At 43.5% G+C, this 24953-nt stretch overlaps 1 protein-coding gene across 1 annotated transcript in view; it reads right to left on the minus strand.

The window, feature by feature from the left end:
* dmc1 (DNA meiotic recombinase 1) overlaps window positions 1-24953 on the minus strand; it is a 61455-nt gene that overhangs the window by 11808 nt on the left and 24694 nt on the right. Inside the window, exons 8-9 of the mRNA XM_078238422.1 lie at window positions 15541-15632; window positions 2078-2151 (exon numbers count right to left, since the gene is read on the minus strand). Coding sequence (XP_078094548.1) covers window positions 2078-2151; window positions 15541-15632 — 166 coding nt within the window. The remainder of the gene's footprint in view (window positions 1-2077; window positions 2152-15540; window positions 15633-24953) is intronic.

The raw sequence follows: 24953 nt of genomic DNA on the forward strand, positions 1-24953 counted from the left end.
TCTCTTCTTCAGTGGAGACTTGATCTTTGTTGGCGGATGTGAAAATCTTTGCGGGATGGTTGCCTCTGCTGCTCTTGCAGCTCTGTTACTAATTGCTAAAACGCATGAGATGAAGAAGAACATTCAGTCCAACATGACAACTGGAAAGTGAGTCACAGCCATGTTGTCAAACTTTGTAGCTGTCTCAAACATATGGGAACAATGTGTTTTTTTCTTTCTGTAGGTTGAGCGGGTGCTTCACCCTGGCCCTTATGCAGGGAATCTTGTTGGGTGGGACCTTTTCTTTTGGTGGAGCCTCTTGAGGCCACTGCACAGCGATTAGTCATCTCAAATGTTCTCCCTTTTACCCTGGATAAGCTCCACCTCCTCCACCCAGTGCTATTCCCACTGGGCTTCAGAGAGAGCAACCTCCAGCAATGCCAGGTTTCTGTGCAGATAGCAAAGGACACAGTTGGGGTGGTCTGGTCTGCATTCAATACTAGGGGGCTGCCTTGTGTCTTCTGGATGTCAGATGATGTGTGATGCCACCCCTGCAAGGTTGTGGGGAAGATACAAAACAACATCTCTTTCAACCATACCCACTTCAAATTCCTGCATCTGAATCTTCAGACATGCAGACGCTACTTGTAACAAAAATCACCTTGGCCACTGGCAGGCAGGTGGGAATGACTGCATGGAAGATGAAAACCAAGCACCGCAACAGGACCATCCCAATTAGCACGCGATCCCGTGTGCATCTCTGCGCCCATTTTGATGGAACATTTACATCCTACAGTTATCTCGTTTACTGGGGTAAATGCTGATCATCTTGCTATTTATTAAGGAAAGGGAGACCTATCATTTGGTTATTCAATGGGGTACGGGTCTACAATCTAGTTGCTTACTGGGGAGAGGGCTTATTAACCCATCTCTTGCTGGGGTTCTCCCTGTGGTCCAGTGGTATATGTCACTGAACTGGTAAACCACAAACCTAGAGCAATGTTCACAGGTTCCAGGTTTGAATCTCACCATGATAGATGGTTACATTTGAATTTGGAAGCGGTATCGCAGCAGAGTGGCTGCAAGTTTGTTTATGGCCAGCAGTCAATCCCTGTAGGGGTCCAGTGTCCAAGCTAACTGGGCCCAGCATGGCAACAAAGAAATTGAGGGATCTGGTTGGGTCTGACTACTTGGATATCTACACCCTGATTACCCTTTCCAAGTGGGTCCAGGATTGACTTTACATTTCTTGGGCATACACCTTCTGGGTTCTGGCAGTTAATGTGCTCAAACCACTGCCTGGTATGAGTGGGGCTGGTTCAGCCATATACATGGGTATACTTGCACTTTAACAACATGTTTCTGGAGGATGAGCAGTCAGATGTGGGCAAAGCTCACAATCCATGTCTTTTATCAGGAGCTTTTCCTGTGCCTCTTGTGGCAGAGGTTGACAGGACTGGTTCACATTGGTCTGGAGTGGAGATAATCTCTTTAGCTTACACCTATGATGTGCTGCTCATGGTCACAGATCTCACTGACCTGGAGGTCAAGATCACCAGTTAGCTTGGACACTGGACCCCTACAGGGATTGACTGCAGGTCATAAACAAACTTGCAGCCACTCTGCTGCGATACCGCTTCCAAATTCAAATGTAACCATCTATCATGGTGAGATTCAAACCTGGAACCTGTGAACATTGCTCTAAGTTTGTGGTTTACCAGTTCAGTGACATATACCACTGGGCCACAGGGAGAACCCCAGCAAGAGATGGGTTAATAAGCCCTCTCCCCAGTAAGCAACTAGATTGTAGATCCGTACCCCATTGAATAACCAAATGATAGGTCTCCCTTTCCTTAATAAATAGCAAGATGATCGGCATTTACCCCAGTAAACGAGATAACAGGTTCAACATTATAAATAAACAGAGAATGGACCCATCACCTCATCAACAAACAGATTGAGTGCCCACCCCCAATAGCATTCCTCAATTATAAAACAGGAGTATAAAAACTCCTCTTACATAATGTGATTATAAACAATTATCAGTTCAGATCTTATTAGCTAACCAATTACAATTCAAGTTGAGTGCTGCTTATACCAAGAGTTTAAAAATTCCGCCTTCTTCATGAAATTTGGCTGCTACATAATCCAGTAATTCCATCTGGTGTTCACCTGTCAATGACACAGAAAGTTACTGCAGAACTATCAATTTTCAACTTCAAAACTGTCTATCTGGTTGGCCAGCAGTTCTCCAAGACGAGACTTCCATCCAAGTGAGGTACATGAGCCTCCGCCACCCTAACAATTCTGGCCATTGAGTTAAATATCATCCGTGCATTTAAATGGGGAGCTGGATAAGCACATGGGAGAGAAAGGAATAGAAGAAAATGCTGATGGGTTGAAGAAAAATGGACGAGGCTCGGTGGAGCATAACTATAAAAGTGGACCAGATGGCTTGTTTCTCTGGTATACATTATATGTAATTGTGGATTAGATATAGAATTGTGCCAGTGATGGAAAGGCCATAGGAAGGGTCCAGAGGGGGTTTACAGGGATGTTATCAGGGCTGAGGAACATCCTTTATGACAACAGGTTGGAAGAAATAGGACTTCTCTTTGGAACAGGAAAGGTTTAAGAAGTAACTAATTAAAGTTTTCAAGATGTTATGAGGTTTTTTAATACAATAGATCGTGGGTCAATAACTAGGCAAAGAATTAGAGGGGAGATGAGATGAAATCTTTCCACTCAGAATTGTCAGAATCTGGAACATGCTATCGGAAAAGGAGGTGGAAACTATTTCATAAATAATTTTAAAAGTGAATTGGTAGATGCTTGCAGGTGAGGACTTGACAGGGTTACAGATATACTACGGGACCAAGCATGATTGCTCTTTCAGCAAGCTGGAACAGTCACAACAGGCTGAATGACCTCCTTCTGCATTGCAAGTTTTATTTTTTGGAGTGGAGCACCTGCATTGTCCAAAATCAAGTTGTCGATAGGAAACAGGAGTAATGATCAATAAAAGCATAATGGATTGCAAAGTCTGGCCATCATTGCATTGTGCCTGTTCCTTCTAATTGTAGTTTTGTGAACTTCATTTTTTGTAATAATGGAGCATACAATAGCTGTTTTTTTGTATTGGAAACATTTTTTGACAAGGTCTAAATAGCAATAAAGGTTTGACATTACAGCTGGAGATAATAACGAATGGATAATTAGTGTGTTTATTTGACATTCCCACTTGTTATTATCAGAAGTGTTAATCCATAGAAGTGTCAATGCCTCTGCTACAAGTAGGCACAGTAAGAAGTCTCATAACACCAGGTTAAAGTCCAACAGGTTTATTTGGTAGCAAATACCATAAGCTTTCGGAGCTACCAAATAAACCTGTTGGACTTTAACCTGGTGTTGTGAGACTTCTTACTGTGCTTACCCCAGTCCAACGCCGGCATCTCCACATCACAAGTAGGCAGAGCAGTGTCCTGCAAATAGTCTACTCCATTTTCCTCCTCTCTTTCCACCAAACATCAATTTCTAGCCTGGTTTTATTTACATATTTCACTGAACCAGACAGTACATAACCTCAGCACAGTTCTGAGTGATCTCAGATTTAACTTTGAACCACCAGCGTTTATCTATCTCTGTCGCACCTCTTGTTTTGCTAATAACACGACCATAGGTTTAATTTCTTCCACACCCTCCTTCCTGGCCTCCTCCCTCTACAGACTCCAGAAAATCTAATATGTGGCCACCCCCATCATGGTTTGCGCTAAGTTCCATTCGCTCCCTTCTGGCTGACCATCATATTAGCTCCCTGTCCACAAAATTGTTGAATTGAAATTCTTATCCCAAGTTTCTCCAAGGCGTTTCCCCCAACTTATCTTTGTAACCTTCTGTGGGTACGGATTCCCTCCCACTCCCAGACTCTGTCTTCTCTGTCTCCCAGTCTCTCTCTCTACTCCACCAACAAGGCAAATTCCCCTGCTGTCTCAGCCCTATCCCTATCCTCTGGAACAACTTCACATAGACCCTCACTACTTCTCTCCATAATGTTAAAAGTGTCTGTAGTTGAGAATTCTGATTAATTCTAAATACCCAACATGAGGATAATTAGCAGCTAATGTTTAATATGTGGTTTGAGAATAATACAAAATATTTAAGTAACATATTAATAATGTCTCTAAGAAATGAATTTGTAACATGCCAGTAAAATGAAAGATGTTTTCATGAAAGATACCGGCACAAGTCAGGCACAAATTATGCAACAAAGTAAATTACCCATATATATCCAGGCTGGGTGATAATTCCAAAAGATAAAGGTGCCTTCATTTGGTATCAGAGCCGGTTTAAACTGGTTAGAGAAATGCTGAATCATGAGAAGCCATTTTTGGGACAGAACTTCAATAAAACGGACAGACGAATGACAGGTCAATATTTGAAGGTGTCGAACTATAATTGATTGAAGGGCATGCCATTGTTAGATTGACAGAACAGTGAATGAATGAAATTGCTTTTAACGAAGTGCTGGGCTGTATAATCTGATCAGAAAAAGTATAACCATTCTGCTTTTTGGCATGAAATTTGAGATCTTTTGAGAAAGCCTGATAGCGCATCAGCTGTGTAGGTGTCATAGAGGTTTATAGCATGGAAACAGGCCCTTCGGCCCAACTTGTCCATGCTGCCCCCTTTTTTTAAAACCCCGAAGCTAATCCCAATTGCCCGCATTTAGCCCATATCCCTCTGTACCCATCTTACTCACGTAACTGTCTAAATGCTTTTTAAAAGACAACATTGTACCCGCCTCTACCACTACCTCTTGCAGCTTGTTCCAGACACTCACCACCCTCTGTGTGAAAAAATTGCCCCTCTGGACCCTTTTGTATCTCCCCCCTCTCACCTTAAACCTATGCCCTCTAGTTTTAGACTCCCCTATCTTTGGGAAAATATATTGACTATCTAGCTGATCTATGCCCCTCATTATTTAACCATAGATCTCCCATTTTGGCCTAAATGAGATTTGTCTTGTTCTAATTGTATGTTTGTCTGAATATTTTTAATTTGTAATACTTTTGATTCTAACACTTCAATGTTTTAAGAAAAACTAGTTTAATTGAAGAATTTCATTGAACTGAATAAACTTTTTTTTGCCTTTGTGAAATGAAATGTTTAAAGAAAAGATTTAGTCTTTAAATTAATCAGGCCACCTAGAAGAATTTCCCACAACAGTGTCTATAAACTAATTTCATTCCTCATAAAGGCTTACGCTTGTTGTTCTTTTTTCCTCTGTGAAATATTCTGACACTAATTATATATTAAAGAAACAATGTTGTTAACATGTTTGAAATAAACAGCAGCTTGATCAACTTCTCAAAGATGAAAAGACAAGTTCACATTTGGGTGTGACTACATGAGAATTCAGCTTTAAAATTTGTTTTGATGCTGCTGTCATATCCTTCATCTCCTCATTTTGATTTTTGAAAGGCATTATTTCAGCAGGTTCCAAAATGTCTGAAAACATCCTGAACAAAGTTTGGAAGATCCAAGTTTTCCTCACGAGGGCAGAATGGTCCAGACCTCACTTGAAAATAAATCTCATGCTCTCAGCGCTCAATATCTCCTTCAGCAATTTCCAAATCTGCCACTGTAACAAACGACACAATTGTGTACAACAGGTTTTCCCCTGGAAATTGGGTGCACTTGCAGTGTAAGCTGTAAAAAGCCCAAGTTGCACCACATTTTCAATCCATCTCCTTTGCTTGAGTCACAGGCCTTGAGGAAGATGAGAAAATCTGCGGAGTAATGGGAGGCCTTAAAGGAATATATGGTTTGGGATGAGACTAAACACATTCCAGGTGTCCAGATCGCCAACAACCTGTCCTGGTCCCCCCATGCCGACACTATAGTTAAGAAAGCCCATCAATGCCTTTACTTTCTCAGAAGACTAAGGACATTTGGCATGTCAGCTACGACTCTCACCAACTTTTACAGATGCACCAGAGAAAGCATTCTTCCTGGTTGTATCACAGCTTGGTATGGCTTCTGCTCTGCCCCAGACTGCAAGAAACTACAAAGGATCATGAATGAAGCCCAGTCCATCATGTGAACCAGCCTCCCATCCATTGACTCTGTCTACACTTTCTGCTGCCTCAGAAAAGCAGCCAGCATAATTAAGGACCCCACGCACCCCGGACATTCTCTCTTCCACCTTCTTCCGTCGGGAAAAAGATACAAAAGTCTGAGGTCACGTACCAACCGACTCAAGAACAGCTTCTTCCCTGCTGCCATCAGACTTTTGAATGGACCTACCTCACATTAAGTTGATCTTTCTCTACACCCTAGCTATGACTGTAACACTACATTCTGCACACTCTTGTTTATTTCTCTATGAACAGTATGCTTTGTCAGTATAGCGAGCAAGAAACAATACTTTTCACTGTATACTAATACATGTGACAATAATAAATCAAATCAAATCAAATCCTGTGACTGGGAATGGAAAACAGTCAAAGCTAGAGCTCCCCGAAGGACTAAAGATACAGGGCTTAAAATGGTATGTGATAAATATTGCACTTATAATACAATAGATAACCAAACAGAATACAGAAAGTACAGAGGAGAGCTGAAGAAAAATGTAAGCGAGGTAATGAAAGTATACAAGAAAAAGATTAATGGATAACGTTAAATACTGAAGTATTTTATTAACTTGTAAAGAATAAAAGGATAGTTAAGGGTGGGGCTGATTAGCTATTTAAAAAATCATCTTGTGGGTGAGGTATTAAATTAGTACCTTGCGTCTGTCTTCACTAAATGAGAGGATGCTGCCAATGTCAAAGTAAAGCAGAAGGGCTTAGAATGTAGGATAGGATTAGATAAAGAGGACGTACTTAAATGCCTGTAAGTGCTCAAAATAGAAAAATCATCTGGTCTGTATGAGATGCTTCCTGGGGTAAGTTAGGGTGTAGAGAATGGAGACTGTGATCACGATTTTCCAATCCTCCTTCGATATGGGAATGGTGCAAGAGGACTGGAGGGTCCATATTTTCAGCACAACAGAGGCTCTTCGCTGTGATGGAGATGGCAGATGAGCCCAGAAATCTGAAGTCCTGCTCCCAAACAATATTTTTGCAGTGGTGGGACTGAAACTGAACTGGGATTTGCACATGCGCGGTTTATAAAGCAACTGAAGTAGGGCTTTGGTAGGCCAGAAATGTGAGATCTGACATGGGCAGATTATACCAGACAAAAGCAGGTCTGTACTTGGTGAATCAATTTAGATAACCAGGATAGCTTTTTGGAGAGGTAAAGCACCCTTTGGGAGGGGTAAAGGACTCTTTGGGATAGATAAGGAACCCTTTGGGATTGTTAAAAAAAACATGATTGTGCATAAAAAGTGCTTAAACTCAATGGAACTGTTAAAGCTGTCAAAGAACTGACAAACTGTCAAAGGATAATCAAAATTGTCATAGGAGTATTGAGCTGTCAAAGAACTGTCAGACTGTCAATGGATTTAACTTTATTGGGCTTTAAATTTAAAAAAAGTCTCGTGTTTTTAAAAAAATCAGTACTTGATATTTCATTCCATCTGTTGACACAAAGCTGAGAGTTATCATTAGAGGATTTGTGCTGCAATGACTGATTTTACAAACTAACATTCTTGTAGTGGGGTGCCTACAAAGTGTGCAGTTTGATTGACAAGAGCTTATGGAATAGAAATGTTTGTTTTCATAAGAGTTTTTTTAAATAGTAGTGATGTCATCAACAAACGCACAACTTTATTTGATGTCAGCTCGGCATCTGAGGTTTGTCCGCGGTGGATACTAGGTGAGCTGGCATGGAGGAGGTAAGGGCAAAAGATGGTAGGTGGGAGGCATGGGTTGACACTAACTTGCCATAGGGGCTATGAATGGCCAAGGGGGATGTGGGTTCAATTAGGGGGTAGAAGGGAACATGGGAGGTGGATAGAGGAGCATGTGTTGGCATAGGGAGTATGAGAGGCTATGGGAATTGGGTGGGGGTGGCATAGGTTGACATGGATGGAGCATGGGGAATGTGTGAGCAGATAGAGGGCTGCTTTTTGTTCTGTTCATGTTATGAATTGATTCCAACAAAGTGCTGGTGCACTGAGGAGGCCATCTACCCAGCCCGTCTCTGCACCCGGCAGCCTCCACACTCGTTCAGGGGGCTGCAGACCCGATTTCCAATCCAGCTCCTCACTGCTCCCCACTCCAACAAAATAAAAACAGGAGCTGTGGGCTGCCATTTTTTAAAGGTTGGGTTCGCAAATGTGGGTATATTACACGCCTGTTCAAAAAACGGGGGAAGAGTGTTAAACAGGGAGTCATCCTAACATCTGTGGTTAGACACATTAATCAAAGACAAAATATTGTTGCTTGGAAAAATATGGGACAGTAAATGACAGTCAATGTGGAATCCTTAAAGACAAACTGTGTCTGGTAAAGCCCACTGAGTTCATCAATGAAATAATGGAGACCAGATATGATGACCATACTGGCGGACTATGGGGCCATTGTAGGCCTCGGGTGGTCAGGGTCATGGCTGGACAGTGCTCTGGCATCGCCGTGGGATGGGGCTGAAGTTGGGGGGAAGGAGGAGGCCTGTAGGGGGTGGGGACTGAAGGGGATGGGGCCTGAAGGGGGCAGGGTCTATAAGTGAGCACATAACGGGAGTTCGCACATGGGGCAGCAGAGGGGGAAGGGCCTTTAATGCTAGCAATGGAGACGGACGCCTTAAAACTTAATCTTAGAATGTCACTCCATTTTTAAAGGGCATCCCGAACTCTGAGGACCTTTTATATTTAGATTATAGAAAGCATTAGCATATTATATTTAGATTTCAGAAAGCATTAGCAAAATTGAAGCCCTTGAGATTAAAGAGACAGTGGCAGCATGGATATGAAATTGGCTAAGAGACAGAAAGCCGAGAAAGTAGTTTTAGAATGGATGGATATTTACAGCTGTATCCCTAGGAGTTGGTATTTGAACTGCTGCTCTCTTTCATATATAATAACTTAGACTTGGATATACAAGTTATAAGTTCAGGTGACGTGAAACTCAAATGTAGTAACAGTAAGAAGGATAGTAACAGATATTGGAAGGGCAAGCAGACTGGTGAAGTGGATATGGCAATTTCACCAGTAAAACAGTGCTGGTAAGATCGGGACAGGTGAAAAACTAGGCGCAGTTTTTTGCCTCCCGCCCAATCTTACCACCTTGCCTCGCCAAAAGCCGGGCGGGATGAGGTTATAAAATCACGATCTAAGTGTCATCTCTGGCAAGAAACGTGATGCGATTCCTGCTGGGTCGGTCAGCGTGATGCTGATCGCAATCCTACCCTACTTAGTCATTTTTTGGGAAGGTAGGGGTGATTTGCACTGTAAATGAGAGGGGCAGGGCCTAAAAACACTGGCAAGATCTGATCCTCAGAGTTCGGGGTGCCCTTTAAAAATGGCGCGCCGTTCTCAGATTAAGCTTTAAGGCGTCCACCTCGATCACTGGCATCAAAGGCCCCTCCCCCCTCCTTCGCCTGCCACATGTGCGAACTCCCATTAAGTGCTCACTTATAGACCCTGCCCCCTTCAGGCCCCATCCCCTTTAGTCCCCGCCCCCTTCAGGCCTTCCCCCGTCCCACCCCCATTTCAGCCCTACTCCATGGCAAATGCCAGAGCACTGTCTAGTCATGTCCCTGACTTACACTGGGGGTCTACAATGGCCTCCTAGCCCTCTGGTATGGTCATCATGTCTGGTCTCCATTTCTAGAGACCCACAGTGATTCCCTCCAGCTTCACTTCACGCCGGTATGTGGGAGAATTTAAGGAGGCTGGTGAATTCAGCTTAGAACTGAATTTGGAAAATAAAATTCATCTTTACGTATGCGAATCTGGTCACGCCGTCACTCTGTGTGAACCAGATTATATCGCCACCTCGGGGACGGGGAGAATCTCAAAATGAGATGTTCCCCTCGCAAATCCCATTATGGCCCCTCTCGTGAGAGTCTTTGGCCATAACATGACTTGCGCCTGCGCGAGTATGGCCAGAGAATCGCCACCCTTTATCTATCCCTTCAAATAGTTTTTAGATATTTATCAATTTATAGCTCACTAATTAGACTTCATCTGGAGTATTGCGTGTCTCCACATTTCTGTGCATAGCACTTTATAGGAAGGCTTTGGAGATGATGTAGAAAAAATTACAGGGATGTTACAAGGATGACAAGCCACAGTTACATGGGATTTGTTCTTTTTAGAGTAGATATGGTTCAAGGGTGATTCCAAAGAAGTGTTCGAAATTATGAGGAGTTTTGACAGAATAGATGGGGAGAAACTGCTTCCACTGATAGGACGATTGGGAAGCAAAGGAAACAGATTCAAGAAAACTGGGAAAAGAAACAGAGGTTGCATGGAAAAAATAATTTGCATGTGATGCATATTGTTTGGATCTGGAATTCACTACCTTTAGGGATGTGGAGGTAGATTCAATGGTAACTTTCAAAAGAAATAAGATTTATACTTAAACAGGACAGATTTGCTAGGGCATTGGGGAGATTGCATAAGATTGAAATAATTGGACAGCTCTCAAACTGAAAGCACAGACATTCTATACCTAATGATTCTATGGTAACAAGGAAGGGAAGACAAAGAATACAGCTAAATGAGGCATTCCTCAAATATAGATCCTTGATTAGAACACAATCAGATCCTCTGTACAGTTCTAGTCACTAAATTGAACTGCTCTTGTCAGTTGACAGCGCTCTCGCCTCTGAGTCCCAAGCTTCCAGGCTCAAATCCTGCTCCAGGACTTGAGTACAAAAATCAGTGCAGTGCTGACGGAGTGCTGTTGTTGCATGAGGTGTTACATCAAAACCTAAATTACAAGAGGGATAGAGGCAATGGGGGTACAAAAAGGATGTACAATGATTATACCAGAACTGCAAAGTTATACCTATCAGAAAGCATGATCAAATTCTGGAAGACTTTGATACAGTAGACACAGAGCGAGTAGCAGGTATTTTCTCAGAAGGGAATAAATCCCAGTGCAGGGAGCATGTGCAGGTCCTGAAGTTCCACGGGCTGGCAGTAAGACCTCTGGCTGCCACGTCTTAATTGGCTGCAGCTCAGATCGCAATCTAATCAAGGATGACAAGCTGGCTCTCCACAGTATGGATCCAATCAGAGGGTCGGCAGCTCTGTAGCCTTGGCAGTACCACTGTGAGAGGTAATCACTTTAAAAGTTGTAAGGAAAATGAGAGGACATCTCCATTTTGCAGGGACTTAGAAATCTTTGCGTCTGCTGGAGTCAAGCAGGCTCCAGTGATAGTATCAGAGGGCCCTCTCCTTGGGCCATGAAACCTCTGGATTCATTTACCCCGTGTTGAGCCTTCAACATGTCATTGATGAAGACGAACATCTCGCCAAGGCCATCCCCACACCCCCACTTCTTGCCTTCAAACAACCGCACAACCTCAAACAGACCATTGTCCGCAGCAAACTACCCAGCCTTCAGGAGAACAGTGACCATGACACCACACAACCCTGCCACAGCAACCTCTGCAAGACGTGCCGGATCATCGACACAGATGCCATCATCTCACGTGAGAACACCATCCACCAGGTACACGGTACATACTCTTGCAACTCGGCCAACGTTGTCTACCTGATACGCTGCAAGAAAGGATGTCCCGAGGCATGGTACATTGGGGAAACTATGCAGACGCTGCGACAACGGATGAATGAACACCGCTTGACAATCACCAGGCAAGACTGTTCTCTTCCTGTTGGGGAGCACTTCAGCGGTCACGGGCATTCGGCCTCTGATATTCGGGTAAGCGTTCTCCAAGGCGGCCTTCGCGACACACGACGGCGCAGAGTCGCTGAGCAGAAACTGATAGCCAAGTTCCGTACACACGAGGACGGCCTCAACCGGGATATTGGGTTCATGGCACACTATTTGTAACCCCCACAGAGTTTCACTGGCTGTCTTGTCTGGAGACAATACATATCTTTTTAGCCTGTCTTGATGCTCTCTCCACTCACATTGTTTTGTTTCTTAAAGACTTGATTAGTTGTAAGTATTCGCATTCCAACCATTATTCATGTAAATTGAGTTTGTGTCTTTATATGCTCTGTTTGTGAACAGAATTCCCACTCACCTGAAGAAGGGGCTTGCAGCTCCGAAAGCTTGTGTGGCTTTTGCTACCAAATAAACCTGTTGGACTTTAACCTGGTGTTGTTAAACTTCTTACCTCATTTACCCCCACATCCTTTAATTGGTTAACGTGGCTGGCCACCTCTGGTTTGCAAGTTGTCAAGCTGCTAGTAAAATGGTCTGGTGGCAGCGGGACTATCCAAGTGCCCTTCCAGTGCAGCTCCCCAGCATCTTACAAGCCCTCCCTGACTCTTTTCTGCCTCCCAGGGGCCAGTAAAATCTTGTCCTATGTGAGGAGCAAAGCTCAATGCTATCAATATAAGACAGTCACCAAGAAATCAAATAGGGAATTCAGAAGAAATGTCTTTATACAAAAAAGTGGTGAGGAGAATATGGAATTAACTGCCACAGGGAGTGGTTGAAGAAAATAGTTTGGATACATTTAAGAGGAAACTAGACAAGTCTTGAGGTAAACAGCATAGATGCATTTAGGGAACACTAGATACACATTAGAAAGAGAAGGGAAATAGAGTTACGCTGATAGAATTAGATGAGGAAGAACGGGAAGAGACTTGAATATAGATGAAACACCAGCATTGACTTGTTGGGCCGAATGGCCTGATTCTATATAATTCCATATTCCACATAATCGTATGTAAAAGTATTTGAAAGATACAGATACGCAAATCGTGTAACTAGCAAAGGGTGATATCCTGAGAAATCTCTTTGCCGCTGATGTTTATGGAAGAAGTTGCAAACTGTCTGGAAAATCAAGGTTGAATTTTGGGAAATTAAATTTTAAGGGCATTGGTAACTATTGATAAAGAAATAAGGGAAACATTAAAGGCAATGAAAAAGGGTAAGAATGAATAGCTGAACTCCAGAGTATTTAAGGAAAAGGCCATCAGAATTGGTCACATTCTAACAAAAAGTATTAGAATTGAGAGTTACACAAAAGGATTGAAGCAATGAAACCTAATGGCCGGTATTTTCCAACCTCGTACGTGAGTGGGATTACCGGTCCTGCTGCTGTGGATGGGCTGAGTGACAAATTCTCCATTTTCGTTGGTAGTGTTAGCGGGGCATGCAAACCGGAGAATTCCTGCCCTTAGCTTGCAAAAAGGGTCAAAGGGCATTGCTGGCCATTATGGACAATGCGCTTGATGCCTGCTTTGGGTAGGCTGCTTAAGAGTATCCTGAAAAACAATTTTACCCTCAAGATATGCCATGCCACCAAGGCTATATTTATTGCCCATCCCATCTTGTTGTGAAAAGATGGTGTTGGCTGACTTGTTCAAGTACTGATCACAATTGTTTTAACACCAGATAAGACAGGATTCTTCGACCCAGTCCACGGCTGAGATTCTCCGGTCCCGCTGCTATGAGTGGAGATTTGGCCGAGCACCAAATTCTCCGTCCTCGCTGGCAGCAATGGCAGGACGGCATAGGAGAATTCCGCCCACAGAAGAAAAATCAGATCAGGAGTAATCCTGGAAAGAAAGTTAATATTGGTCATGGCTTTCCAGATTCTTTACTGAGCTCAGTGGGGCATAGAACAGGTCACTAAACCTCTAAAGATTCTCATCTTTAATCCAAAGCTGTGCAATTATCTTAGCAGTTCAACATACGAGCAAGTAACTAATACCTAAACAAACACAACATCTACAGGTGAATTGTCATCACTTAAAGGATTCCCTTTAAAGATTTTCAAACACCATTAATTATTCTATAACAAATCCTCAGCTGATGTAAACTAAAAGATGAAGGCAAATCAGTGAGAAGAAAGCCTTGCATGGAGCAGCCTGTGAAAGGTGTGCAGAGCTTTTTGCACTTTGTTCCCACTCTATACTTTAGCCATATGATAACATGTAAAACTCATCTAATGAGCAGGATCCAGATCTGTATCAGCATTTAGTGCCGCGTGGGGTGATTTTGTTTTTAGAACATGCCATGTCAACAATGAAATCTAGCAAACTTTATAAAAGGTCTTCGCTTGACAAGCACCCGCTCCTGACACCAACATTACAGAGAATGTGATATCACAGTAAAGCTAATTGGTTGGGAGTTAGGAGACAAAGAGAAGGGAGAAAGGGAATATTCTCCAATTGTCAAGATGTGACAACTTCACCAGGAATCTAGAACGGGATGGAAACAGAAAATGCTGGAAATACTCAGCAGGTCCGGCAGCACCTGTAGAGAGACACAGAAGGCTTCTCCATGCAAAGGTGTGTGCAAATCTGGAACACTCTCCTACTAAAGGCTGTGACTGCTAGGAGAATTGAATTTTTAAAGATTAACATGCTAACATTTTGTTGTGTTAGGATATCAAGGAATAAGAATCAGGGGTGAGTGTCAGCTATATTCTAACTGAATGGTGAAACAAGCTGAAGATCATAGAATCCCTACAGTGCAGAAGGAGGCCCTTCAGCCCATCAAGCTTGCACCACCAACAATCCCAACCAGGTCCTATCCCTGTAACCCCACGTATTTACCCTGCTAATCCCCCTGACACTAAGGGGCAATTTAGAACGGCCAATCAACCTAACCTACATGTCTTTGGAGTGTGGGAGGAAGCCAGAGCACACGGAGGTGCTCACAGTCACAGGGAATACGTGCAAACTCCACACAGTCACCCAAGGCCAGAATTGAACCCGGGTCCCTGGCGCTGTGAGACAGCAGCGCTAACCACTTTGCAGTTAAAAATTATACCTTGTCACGTTTAAGTATTTCAATCGGTAAAAGTTATGCTCATTCTTTTTGTTATATTTTAACTGTGTTGTTAAATAAAGTTTGTTTTAATAAATGCTTCCGAGTGGGTCAATAGAATCACACCTGGAGTGAAACACCTTACGCTCACATTAATACCAAAATTAAAATAAATTGGGGTCTAGGCTAACTTCATAATATACCTTGGAGTTTCTGATCTGGTCCCTACCAACTGACAAATGAGAAAGACAATTAGAGTTCAAAACAGGACAGGATTTGTAGCTCATGTGTGTAAATGCAAGGAGTGTGATTAATAACGTTTGTGAGTTGCAGGTGGAAATAGCCGTGAGCATTTGGTGTAGTAACAATAATGGACATGGCTCAAATGTAAGAACAATTAGATACTTAAGACTCCCGAGAGAAAGGGATTTATGAAATGTAGGGAAGAAAAAGAAGACAGGTAGCAATTTGGATTAAGGAAAGGTTACACTTCCTCACAAAGTACACCTTGTGAGCATTCCACACTCCCAGTTCCTCCATCTCCATCACATCTGTCCCAATGCTGCAAACTACTAAAAAGTAGACTGACATGGGACATCAAGTAAAGCTTTCTCGTATCTTAAAAATAATATTACTCAGCTCAAAATCATTCCACATTTCTCACTGCAGCAGAAATAGATAAATGTGTCCTTACTGGTATAAGCACGTGCATACAGCACATTATCTAGTACTGCATCTGGATCCACTTGAAAGCGATCAGCAATCCCTCGCAATCTATCTGGCCGGCTACAGGAGGTTAAGGATTTTGGGATATCAAACTGGATATCAAAATGCTATCACACTGTGACACATCCCCATTTCATAGATTTCACAGGGTTTAATCATTTAAATGGTAATATACAGACACACATTGATATTATAAAAACAGACACACAAGACAACATGGAGGTATTAATTTTAATCTTTCATAGACACACACTGACAATAATACAGGGAGCAGGATACTCCAAAATTCTAAGTGTCGAATTCACATGAAAATTGGAGCAATTCACACCGTTTTTTCCAATGGGAGTTCAAAGAAGAATCTCCCACACTCTATGCACTGCAGAGGCCACCAGGGTGAATATCATTAAATTTCAGCGGGGGGGGCATATCCCCGCTGGAGAGGCTGAAATCAGCGTGCTGAGCGAGCTACTGCGCATGTGCTGATCTGTCAATGCTGAGAGCAGCACATGCACAGTAGCCCTCACTGATGGCCTCCCGATTGCTGGCCAGTCCCGCAACCCCTGCAAGGCCAGCTCTTTGTCCACACTGCAACACCCCGCCCCCCTCCCCTCACATTCACTTGCTCCCGACCATTCCTGGGCCTGGCCCACCATTATCTCCAGCACTTGCCCACCTCCGATTCACACCCCCGACAATAACCACCCACCACCCCCCCCCACAGTCCCGACCCCCCACAGTGCCGATCCCCCCCAGCACACCTTCCCCAGCTCGCCCCGATCATTGGCCTCCCTGCTTCCCCCTACCAATCCCCATACAGAGTGGCTGCAGGACCCCTCACTCCCACCAATCACCCCTAAGGCCCCGCCCTGATCAGGCCTCATCCTCATATGCCCCACCCCCTTGGCACTGCCCATGCTTGATGGGCAGTGCCAAGGTGCCCCCTGGCCAGTGCCGGGGACACAGGCTGGCACTGCCAGGATACCAATGCCCCAGGGGGCACCCACCTTGCGCCTGACCCTTTGGGGGCCCCAATTGCCCCCCCCCCCCATTCACTCCAGCAGCGTTGGGCCGGTAACTCCCCGAAAGCGGGGCGGGAGATGCTAGTGGGCCTGGAGACTTCAATATCGGGCCCACTAATAGCATTTCAATGATATTAAAATGACCATGTAGTCTTTGCACCTCCCAGCTGATTTCTGGTGTGGAGCAGACACCGCTGGAAATCCGGCGCTGGGAGACGTTAGCCGGGTTTGAACGTTCTTGCGAACCTCGCGAAATGGCCGACGCGACAATCTGCCGGATGAGAGAATCGCGGCCAGGGACTCTGTTACATATTATACAATCACAGTAGCCTAGATTATCTCGGGTGAAATCCTGGGTAGAATATACTATACAGCAGTCCAATGTAGATGCTTTAATTTTGTAGTCAACCTAATTTAAATACGAGAGGTGAGTTTCAAGTGTCAAGAGATATCGCTGATTACGAGCTTGCCAAGAACTAATATGCTGCTGCAGGATTATAGGGCCTTCAGCAGTTAAAACAACTGGCAGTCAGACAAATGAACTGGGAGCAGAGTGCCATTACAAATTATATCTGCTACATCTGCAAGAGAACAGAGAGTGCTCAAGTTCTTGGATGCAGATGTGGATACATTACTGGACAAAGTTAGACAGAGGAGGGAGGCTCTGTAAGTCACAGTGCCCTGCAGGCACTGTACAATTAGTGACAATCATTGCCAATTTAAGAAAATACTCATGGCGAGTCAGACAGAAAAATGCTAAAGGACCTTGTGATTAGATAAGGTGAGAATTGTCAGCCACACCAAGAATGCATAGTGACTAAGCTCTCCGTCTATTACGACTCCCACTACACTATGTTAAAGTGCTTGAAATGCCCAGAAGATGGCACAGTGCTTTAAGAAATACAGACAATTTACAGCATTTATTAGACTTAACGTCACAGTTCGAAAGAGCGTACATGAACACAGGGACTTGGGGTGCAAATGCACTATCTTTAAACGTGACTGGAAAAGGAATGTCCATCATCTACAAGGCACAAGTCAGGAGCGTGATGGAACACTCTCCGCTTGCCTGGATAAATGCAGCTCCAAAAACACTGAAGAAGCTTGACACCTTCTGGATAAATCCAAGAGTATTCAAAGAGGCACTTGGCTTAATGAAGGGAGTTCAAGTTAAACTTAAGGTAAAGCCTAATAGTTAACCAAAAAAAAATCTCAAAGCAACAGCAGTGCCATATGCAATTTGTCCCAAGGTCGAAGAATTAGTGTGACTTGTTAAATCTGGTGTGTTAGAGCTGGTTACAATGAGTGACTGGGCTACTCTCGTCGTACCTGTCATGAAACCCGATGGTTCAGTTCATGTTTCTGGTGATTTTAAAACAACCATAAATTGAGTGCTGTGTGCTGATCAATATCTGCTTCCTTTAACTGAAGATTTGTTTGTTGGGTTATCAGGTGGGCAGAAATTCAGCAAGATTGATCTTTCACAAACATATTTACAGATGAATGTAGCCACTGAATCTCAAACATTGCTTACCATCGTTAATCATAAAAGTCTTTTTCGTTATAAAAGATTGCCTTTTGGAATAACATCCACACCAGCTATTCCAGAGATCGATGGATCAGATTTAAAGTGGTCTCTCTGGTGTACAATGTTACCCGGATGATATTCTAATTACAGGGTCGTGAAGAAGAGCACTTGACTATCACATCAGCTGGTTTTAAAGAAAGATGCTTCAGCTTTTGTTGATATGCAGGAATTAAAGATACAGAAACATCAGTATGAGCCTCTAGCCTAATAGGTTACCTTCCGAATCGCCCAGAATTTATGTGATTCACCAATATGAATAAGACGCTTAGTCAGATTTCTTCATCTTATTTCTGAACATTCTCTTCTTCACAGTTGTAATTTTTTTCTTCTATCTTGTAAATTCTTTTTGTAGAATGCAACTTGATCTTCTTCTTGAAGGTACCCAGATTCTTCTTCTAAATATTCTTCTCAGGGAAAGCTGGTCTAACCTATCAAGCTTTTGCAATGTGACCCATTTTGCCACAGTTTTTGCATTGGCTCTCCTTGCTCCAGCATTCACTCGCTGAATGGCCCATTTTGGCACATCCATGACATGCTTGTTGCCGTTTTGATTTCTTATGGGCAGCTCCCAACTTGTGAACCTTCATTCCAGTGCCAAATTGTGAAGTCGTTTAGCAGACAATTCCATCGACAATGTGATTTCTACTGCTGTCTTTAAAGGCAAAGCATATTCAGTAAGCAATCTCCTTTCGATAGCCTCATTTTGGAGACCGCAATAGATGGTCCCTAAGAGTAACTTCTAATGATTCACCAAACTTGTAATGTTCTGCCGGCCTTTTTAAGGTTACCACAAACTGAGTAATACTACTCAAGCCTACCACTTGATTCCTTCAGTGGAACCTGAATCACTCCGTGATGATCAGTGGCTTTGGAGAATAATGCTCTTCAAATGATCTTGCCAAGTCATTGAGAGTTTTGGTTCCTGGTTTTGCTGGATGAACCAAGCTCTGGAGCAAATTGAAGGTCTTACTTCCTATTGTACTGAGAAAAGCTGGTATTAGCAAATCGTTAGCTATTTTATTCGCTTGTACAAAGTACTGAAAACACCCTGCATAAGAACTTCATGATTCATTTTCTTCATTGTAAGGATCCAAGACACTAATTGACCCAGCATTTCTCTTGCAGGCACTAGCAACTGAAGACTGCTCAGTGTATATTTATTTTCTCTTCCCAGTGCTCCCCCTTTTTACCCTGGAGACCACTGACTTGATGTATTCTTTTCTTCAAACGGCCCCAACCGGACAGCAAAGCACCCTCTTTTTAATTATGCCAGGTTGTGCTTTGAATCTCACCCTTCTCAAATTGGAAAAAAAAATCCTTTTAGAATCGCACAGAGAGCGTCCATCCTTTTTCATCTGCATGCGAGTCTCCCACTATTCTGTCACTACACCATGTAACACGTGCACGCTTAGAGGAGTCCACCCAATTTTTTTTTCCAGTAAGAAATGCAATACTTTTTTTTCTTGCTTGGCCTTCCTTCACTGGCACTTCAATCTTTAATCCTGTTGTTGATTTTCCCCAGCCTTCGAATATTTGAAGTGCGAGGATCCACAATATTTCTTTCATTTAGAATCTTCTCTTGATGTTCTCAACGAAACAAAATCCCGACTCATTGCCAATTTTCTTTTTGTAATGTCATAAATATGTTAAGGGTTGCGGGTTTAAAAAAAGATGCGGTTTGCACACGTGGATTCAAAATAACAACAGATTTATTATAGGAGCTGTTGTCTGTATACAGTAGAAAATGGAATTAAAGCAGGAGCCTGTGAAACACCCCCAATTACATCACCATCAACTCAGAGACTGAGCAGATTGGGTTTGCACTCGTTGGAATTTAGAAGGCTGAGGGGGGATCTTATAGAGACCTATAAGATAATGAAGGGGCTGGATAGGGTAGAGGTGGAGAGATTCTTTCCACTTAGAAAGGAAGCTAGAACTAGAGGGCACAGCCTCAAAATAAAGGGGGGTCAGTTTAGGAGAGTTGAGGAGGAACTTCTTCTCTCAGAGGGTGGTGAATCTCTGGAATTCTTTGCCCACTGAAGTGGTGGAGGCTACCTCGTTGAATATGTTTAAATCACGGATAGATGGATTCCTCATTGGTGAGGGAATTAGGGGTGATAGGGATCAGGTGGGTAAGTGGAACTGATCCACTTCAGATCAGCCATGATCTTATTTGAATGGAAGGGCAGGCTCGAGGGGCTAGATGGCCTACTCCTGCTCCTATTTCTTATGTTCTTATGTGACCGGCTCATAAAGCAATCATACATCCGCTTAAATATATAACAATTCCCCATTAGGCTATGTGTTTCTGTGCTGGTGGAGGGTGTACAGGAGTCATGTGATGGTGCTCCCTTAGTGTGTGCACTTTCCTCGGAGGACTCTTCAGTCTCCCTTCATTCCAACTACTCCATTAACTTTGAAGGACCTAGAAGAGACAAAAAAATGAAGCAGAATTGATGTGGGGAAGAGTATAGCTTCTTCATTGTGCAGGTGATGATATTTCAGTCAGTGGTGACGGCAATGAGTGATTGCTATCTGCCAAGTGGCAGTGTAATATTTCATTCTAATGTGTGAAAAAGAACCCAATTTCTCCACCATCTACCCCCATGGGCTCCGTAATCATGTTGATCTCCAAGGTCTCCTCCTCCTCAGTTGTAAAGGTGGTTACAATGGCAGGGCTATCCCCAATTCTCCACCTGTCCACTCCTCTTCCTTAGTTCTCTGCCTGAAGGCAGGTCCAAGCCCACTGCATCGCAACTTCCACTGTGGGTATGGCAAGGAGGCAGGTCCTGAATCCACCTCAGCCAAACTAGTGATCAGACTGTTTGCCCCAAACTGGTGTGCACCCGCTGTCACCAACACACCCCCTCAAAACCAGTCTAAGTCCAAGTTGCTGTGTAAACATGAACTTTTACATACATGCTGTAACCCTGAGCCATGAATAGTGACGGTAGAGGCTCCAATTTTCTTTGATTTACATTATGAATGCACCTTCCTTGGCCATCAAGTCCTGAAGTGGGACTTGAACCTGGAACTTGTGGCTCAGAGGCCGGGACACCACCTGCTGCTCCATAAGACCTCCTCCATTCTTCTGCCAGGGTTTGGAACTTTTAGCTGTGTTTATCAGTGTTGCAGCACTGTGGGGAGAACTTCCTGCACTTTCGCAGTTGTTGACTCAGTGTCACCAGCTGCGTGCATTAAAACAAACAAGTTGATTTGACATAGGCTAAACAATAAAGTTCAAATTATCCATTTTTAGGGTTAGGTCTGTGCAGTCCTTAATCAATTTTAGTTTCTTATATCTAATCCACCGTTCATTTATCAACAGTTCCCTCTGTAAAATACACTTCTGCTGATTCAGTTAATGAAGGTAGATTATCAGGAGATTTCAGTAAATGAGAATCTCAGCCTCTAGTGTGGAGAATTGATGGTAATGTTTAGACTAAAGACTCGTACTGGTAAAAATCAATTTAAAAGTAATTTAAAAATAATTTTATTGAAGATTTTTCTCCATTTTTATAAATAACCCAACAAACCCTCAAAGATTGGCACAGTATAGCATAATCATTTTTCCATTTATACATACAGAAAAGAATCATAGAAACCCTACAGCACAGAAAGAGGCCATTCGGCCCATCGAGTCTGCACCGACCACAATCCCACCCCGGCCCTATCCCCATATCCCTACACATTTACCCACTAATCCCTCTAACCTACGCATCTCAGGACACTAAGGGCAATTTTTAGCCAAGCCGAGACCCAAGGCCGGCAAATATCATTAGAATTGGTTCGGAATATCAATTATCAACCAGAATTTGTTGTAAACATTGTGATTAGCACCTCCCTTCATACTGATAATGAAAGGAGAGTACAGAGTGGGGGTATCAGGGTAAAACCATGAACAGATGGCACAGTGGTGCACACCCTCTCCCACAGGATAACAAGGGCCGAGCTACATAGCATAAGCAAGCCCCTATGGGGTCAAATACAACAAATCGGAGCCTAAACAGCACCCAAAACCTCCAAACAATGAAGGGATACCATCAAAAAAGGGGGACATCAAGGTACACTCCCAAATCCATGACGCAGCATTGCAATGTACATTATCACACACAGGATAACAGGAGCAGAGCTATACAGTCTCACGGGAAGAGTGCAGATAAAACAGAGCTCAAGTATCTAAACTTATCCTTGGACCCCACAAATAACAGGAGACCTAAACCTATGTTATATTTTCCATACTTTCTAAGTACAAATTTTCAAACTAGCTGCTATCCTTGCATTCACAACCAAAGAAAGTAAGGGATATTGACACAGATAAAAAAGGAGCCAATAAGCCAAGGATTCTCACACCATGCTTGGGCTCACCACAAAATAAGCCTCATTTATCTTCAGCCACACTGGAGGTGCTGCTCAAGCCTATCATCAGCAGAAGATTTAACGCATTTCCCCACCAAGGAGATCCCACCAACTAACCTGAAGAAGAAGAATCATCAAGACATCCACAGATGGGATTTTGCGAGGAAAGACGCAATCCTCCCCCTCATGACAAGATAGGGGAAACCCTGCAGGATCAAATGTCATAAATTGGAGCCTACATCACTAACCCAGATAACGAAAGGAAATCTCGGTGAGAGGGGAACACCAGGATAAAACCATAAACACAAGACATGGTTTGATGGTGTACACTTTCACATGCAGGATATCGGCAGCATAGCCACATAACCTCACAGGAGATACTCAGATAATGCGGAGCCCAGAACTTGGGTCCACATTCAGGACCCACAAACTGCAGGATATTACTCCCCCAGGGGAACCTAAAGCTCAAGAAGGAGGCTTGTCCATAAGTACCCAAAAAAGGGACATCTCAGGGGAGGACAGCCTACTCCTTCATCTAGTGTACTCTCTCCGGGGTCCGGGAACGGATAATCAGTAGCTACTGCCCTAACTTTCGCAGCCAAGATAAACAACGACATAACTAAAAGAAGGGCTAACAGGCCAGGAGTGCTCACGCTACCCCTGGGCTTCAAACAAAACAAACATCCCCTAACCCCAGTCACACATGAGATGCTATTCAGGCCCCACCAGCAACAGGATTCCACCCATTTTCCCCCCATCAAGGAAACCTAGCAACAGGCGGAGGAGTCACCCAGATATCCAGTCAAGATATCTCGAGGGATGACAAGAACCTCCTCCTCCCAACAGGACGATGTGCTCATCCTACATTACAACAGGCAAACAACCAAGTAGCCGCTGTCACAACCCGTGCAGCCAAGAAAAATATAGGAAACCAACCCAAAAAAAGGCTGGACAACGAAGGGTTCCCTGACCACAGCTCATGTGTGCATCAGCATATATTTCACCAACTCGAGCTACGCCAGAGGTGCCAACGATGATAAAACCCATTATTTTCCAGGATACATGATCTGTCTGTACATTCACAGGAGGCCAACAAGGATTCTTTGAGCCCAAACTAACAAAATCAAAAGAAAAACGTGACACCATTAGTTCTACTTACTCACCCACTACGAGGACTCCTACTAGGCCACCTCGACATCAAACCAGTTGCCCACCACCCTGCTGTGGCGCTACTCATAATATCCATAATTAAAGGATGCCACATAATATAAACCTCCATTATAAATGCCAGGATTACAATACAAAAAAAAAGATAAATAATTGCACAACACTGATGCCTAACAACCAACCCAACATGCCCCCCAATAGCACAAAGGAGATCCATTATCAACACACAAGCAAATAAAATATCTCCGTCTTACAAACACTAAACTCCAGGAGTTTAGAATTGCCCCAGGCCAGAAGCAGGATGGGCAAACCCCCTTACCCATCCTGCTCCCCCAGTGCCATATGGAAGGTCCAAGATTGAATGTCAATGGCAACAAATTTTAAACTAAGGTCTCCCTCGTTCCACCATTAGAGCATACCTGTGGATGAACTGCATCATAAATAGATGGATATCCCTGGCTTTCAAAGATTAATAAGATAACAGGCGACATACCCCCTCAGTGCTCATATATTAAAAACCCTTGTCAGGACAAGATAACATCACAAAACCAGGATTATAATTACAAGGGAAGTGGTTCAGGATTAATGATGAACTTCAGGATAATATAGCCACCCACAGAGCTTGAAAAGGCCAAAGCCTTGGCAATATTGTGGAGCCACATCCATTGTGTCGTCGCCCAGAATCCCCAGTAGAGAGAGCCCTAGGCCGTGGCAGGTGGCGAGGTCCGGCCATCTCCAGCCCTGCTTAAAGAATGCCGAGGTCAAGACAACATAAGACTAGCGATAGGGGCCTAAAACCAACACCAGATCTCGGAGGCTGGACACAGTATGGCTCTTTGAACATGAAATGCCCAGCCTTCAAATTCAGATTACGAAAGCATTGTTGCCAGTTCTCAAATTAGCCGGGAATTTATCCTCAGCTCCCCCCATCAGGAGATTGGACGCACAGACACTCATTCTCCAGGCCCATCTCCCAGAATTAACCAGAATGTCCAATATACCACGAAGCAGGATTTTCAAGGAATGAGCCTAGATCCCCTAGGTGAGCATCCACCAAAGAAACTGCCCACTTGATTGACAGGAGTCTTTCCTCCTCTTCACCCATTTTCTTTCGGATCTCTTGCAGTCCATCAATGTGGACACCAATGATTTGTGCCAGGCTGCCAAGACGTCATCACAATTTTACTCACAATGGCACCCATCATCTCGATGTCTGCAACTTCGCCAGAGTCTTGAGTGCACTAAACT

This window comes from Mustelus asterias, chromosome 21 (genome assembly GCF_964213995.1).
Source record: "Mustelus asterias chromosome 21, sMusAst1.hap1.1, whole genome shotgun sequence".
NCBI lineage: Eukaryota > Metazoa > Chordata > Chondrichthyes > Carcharhiniformes > Triakidae > Mustelus > Mustelus asterias.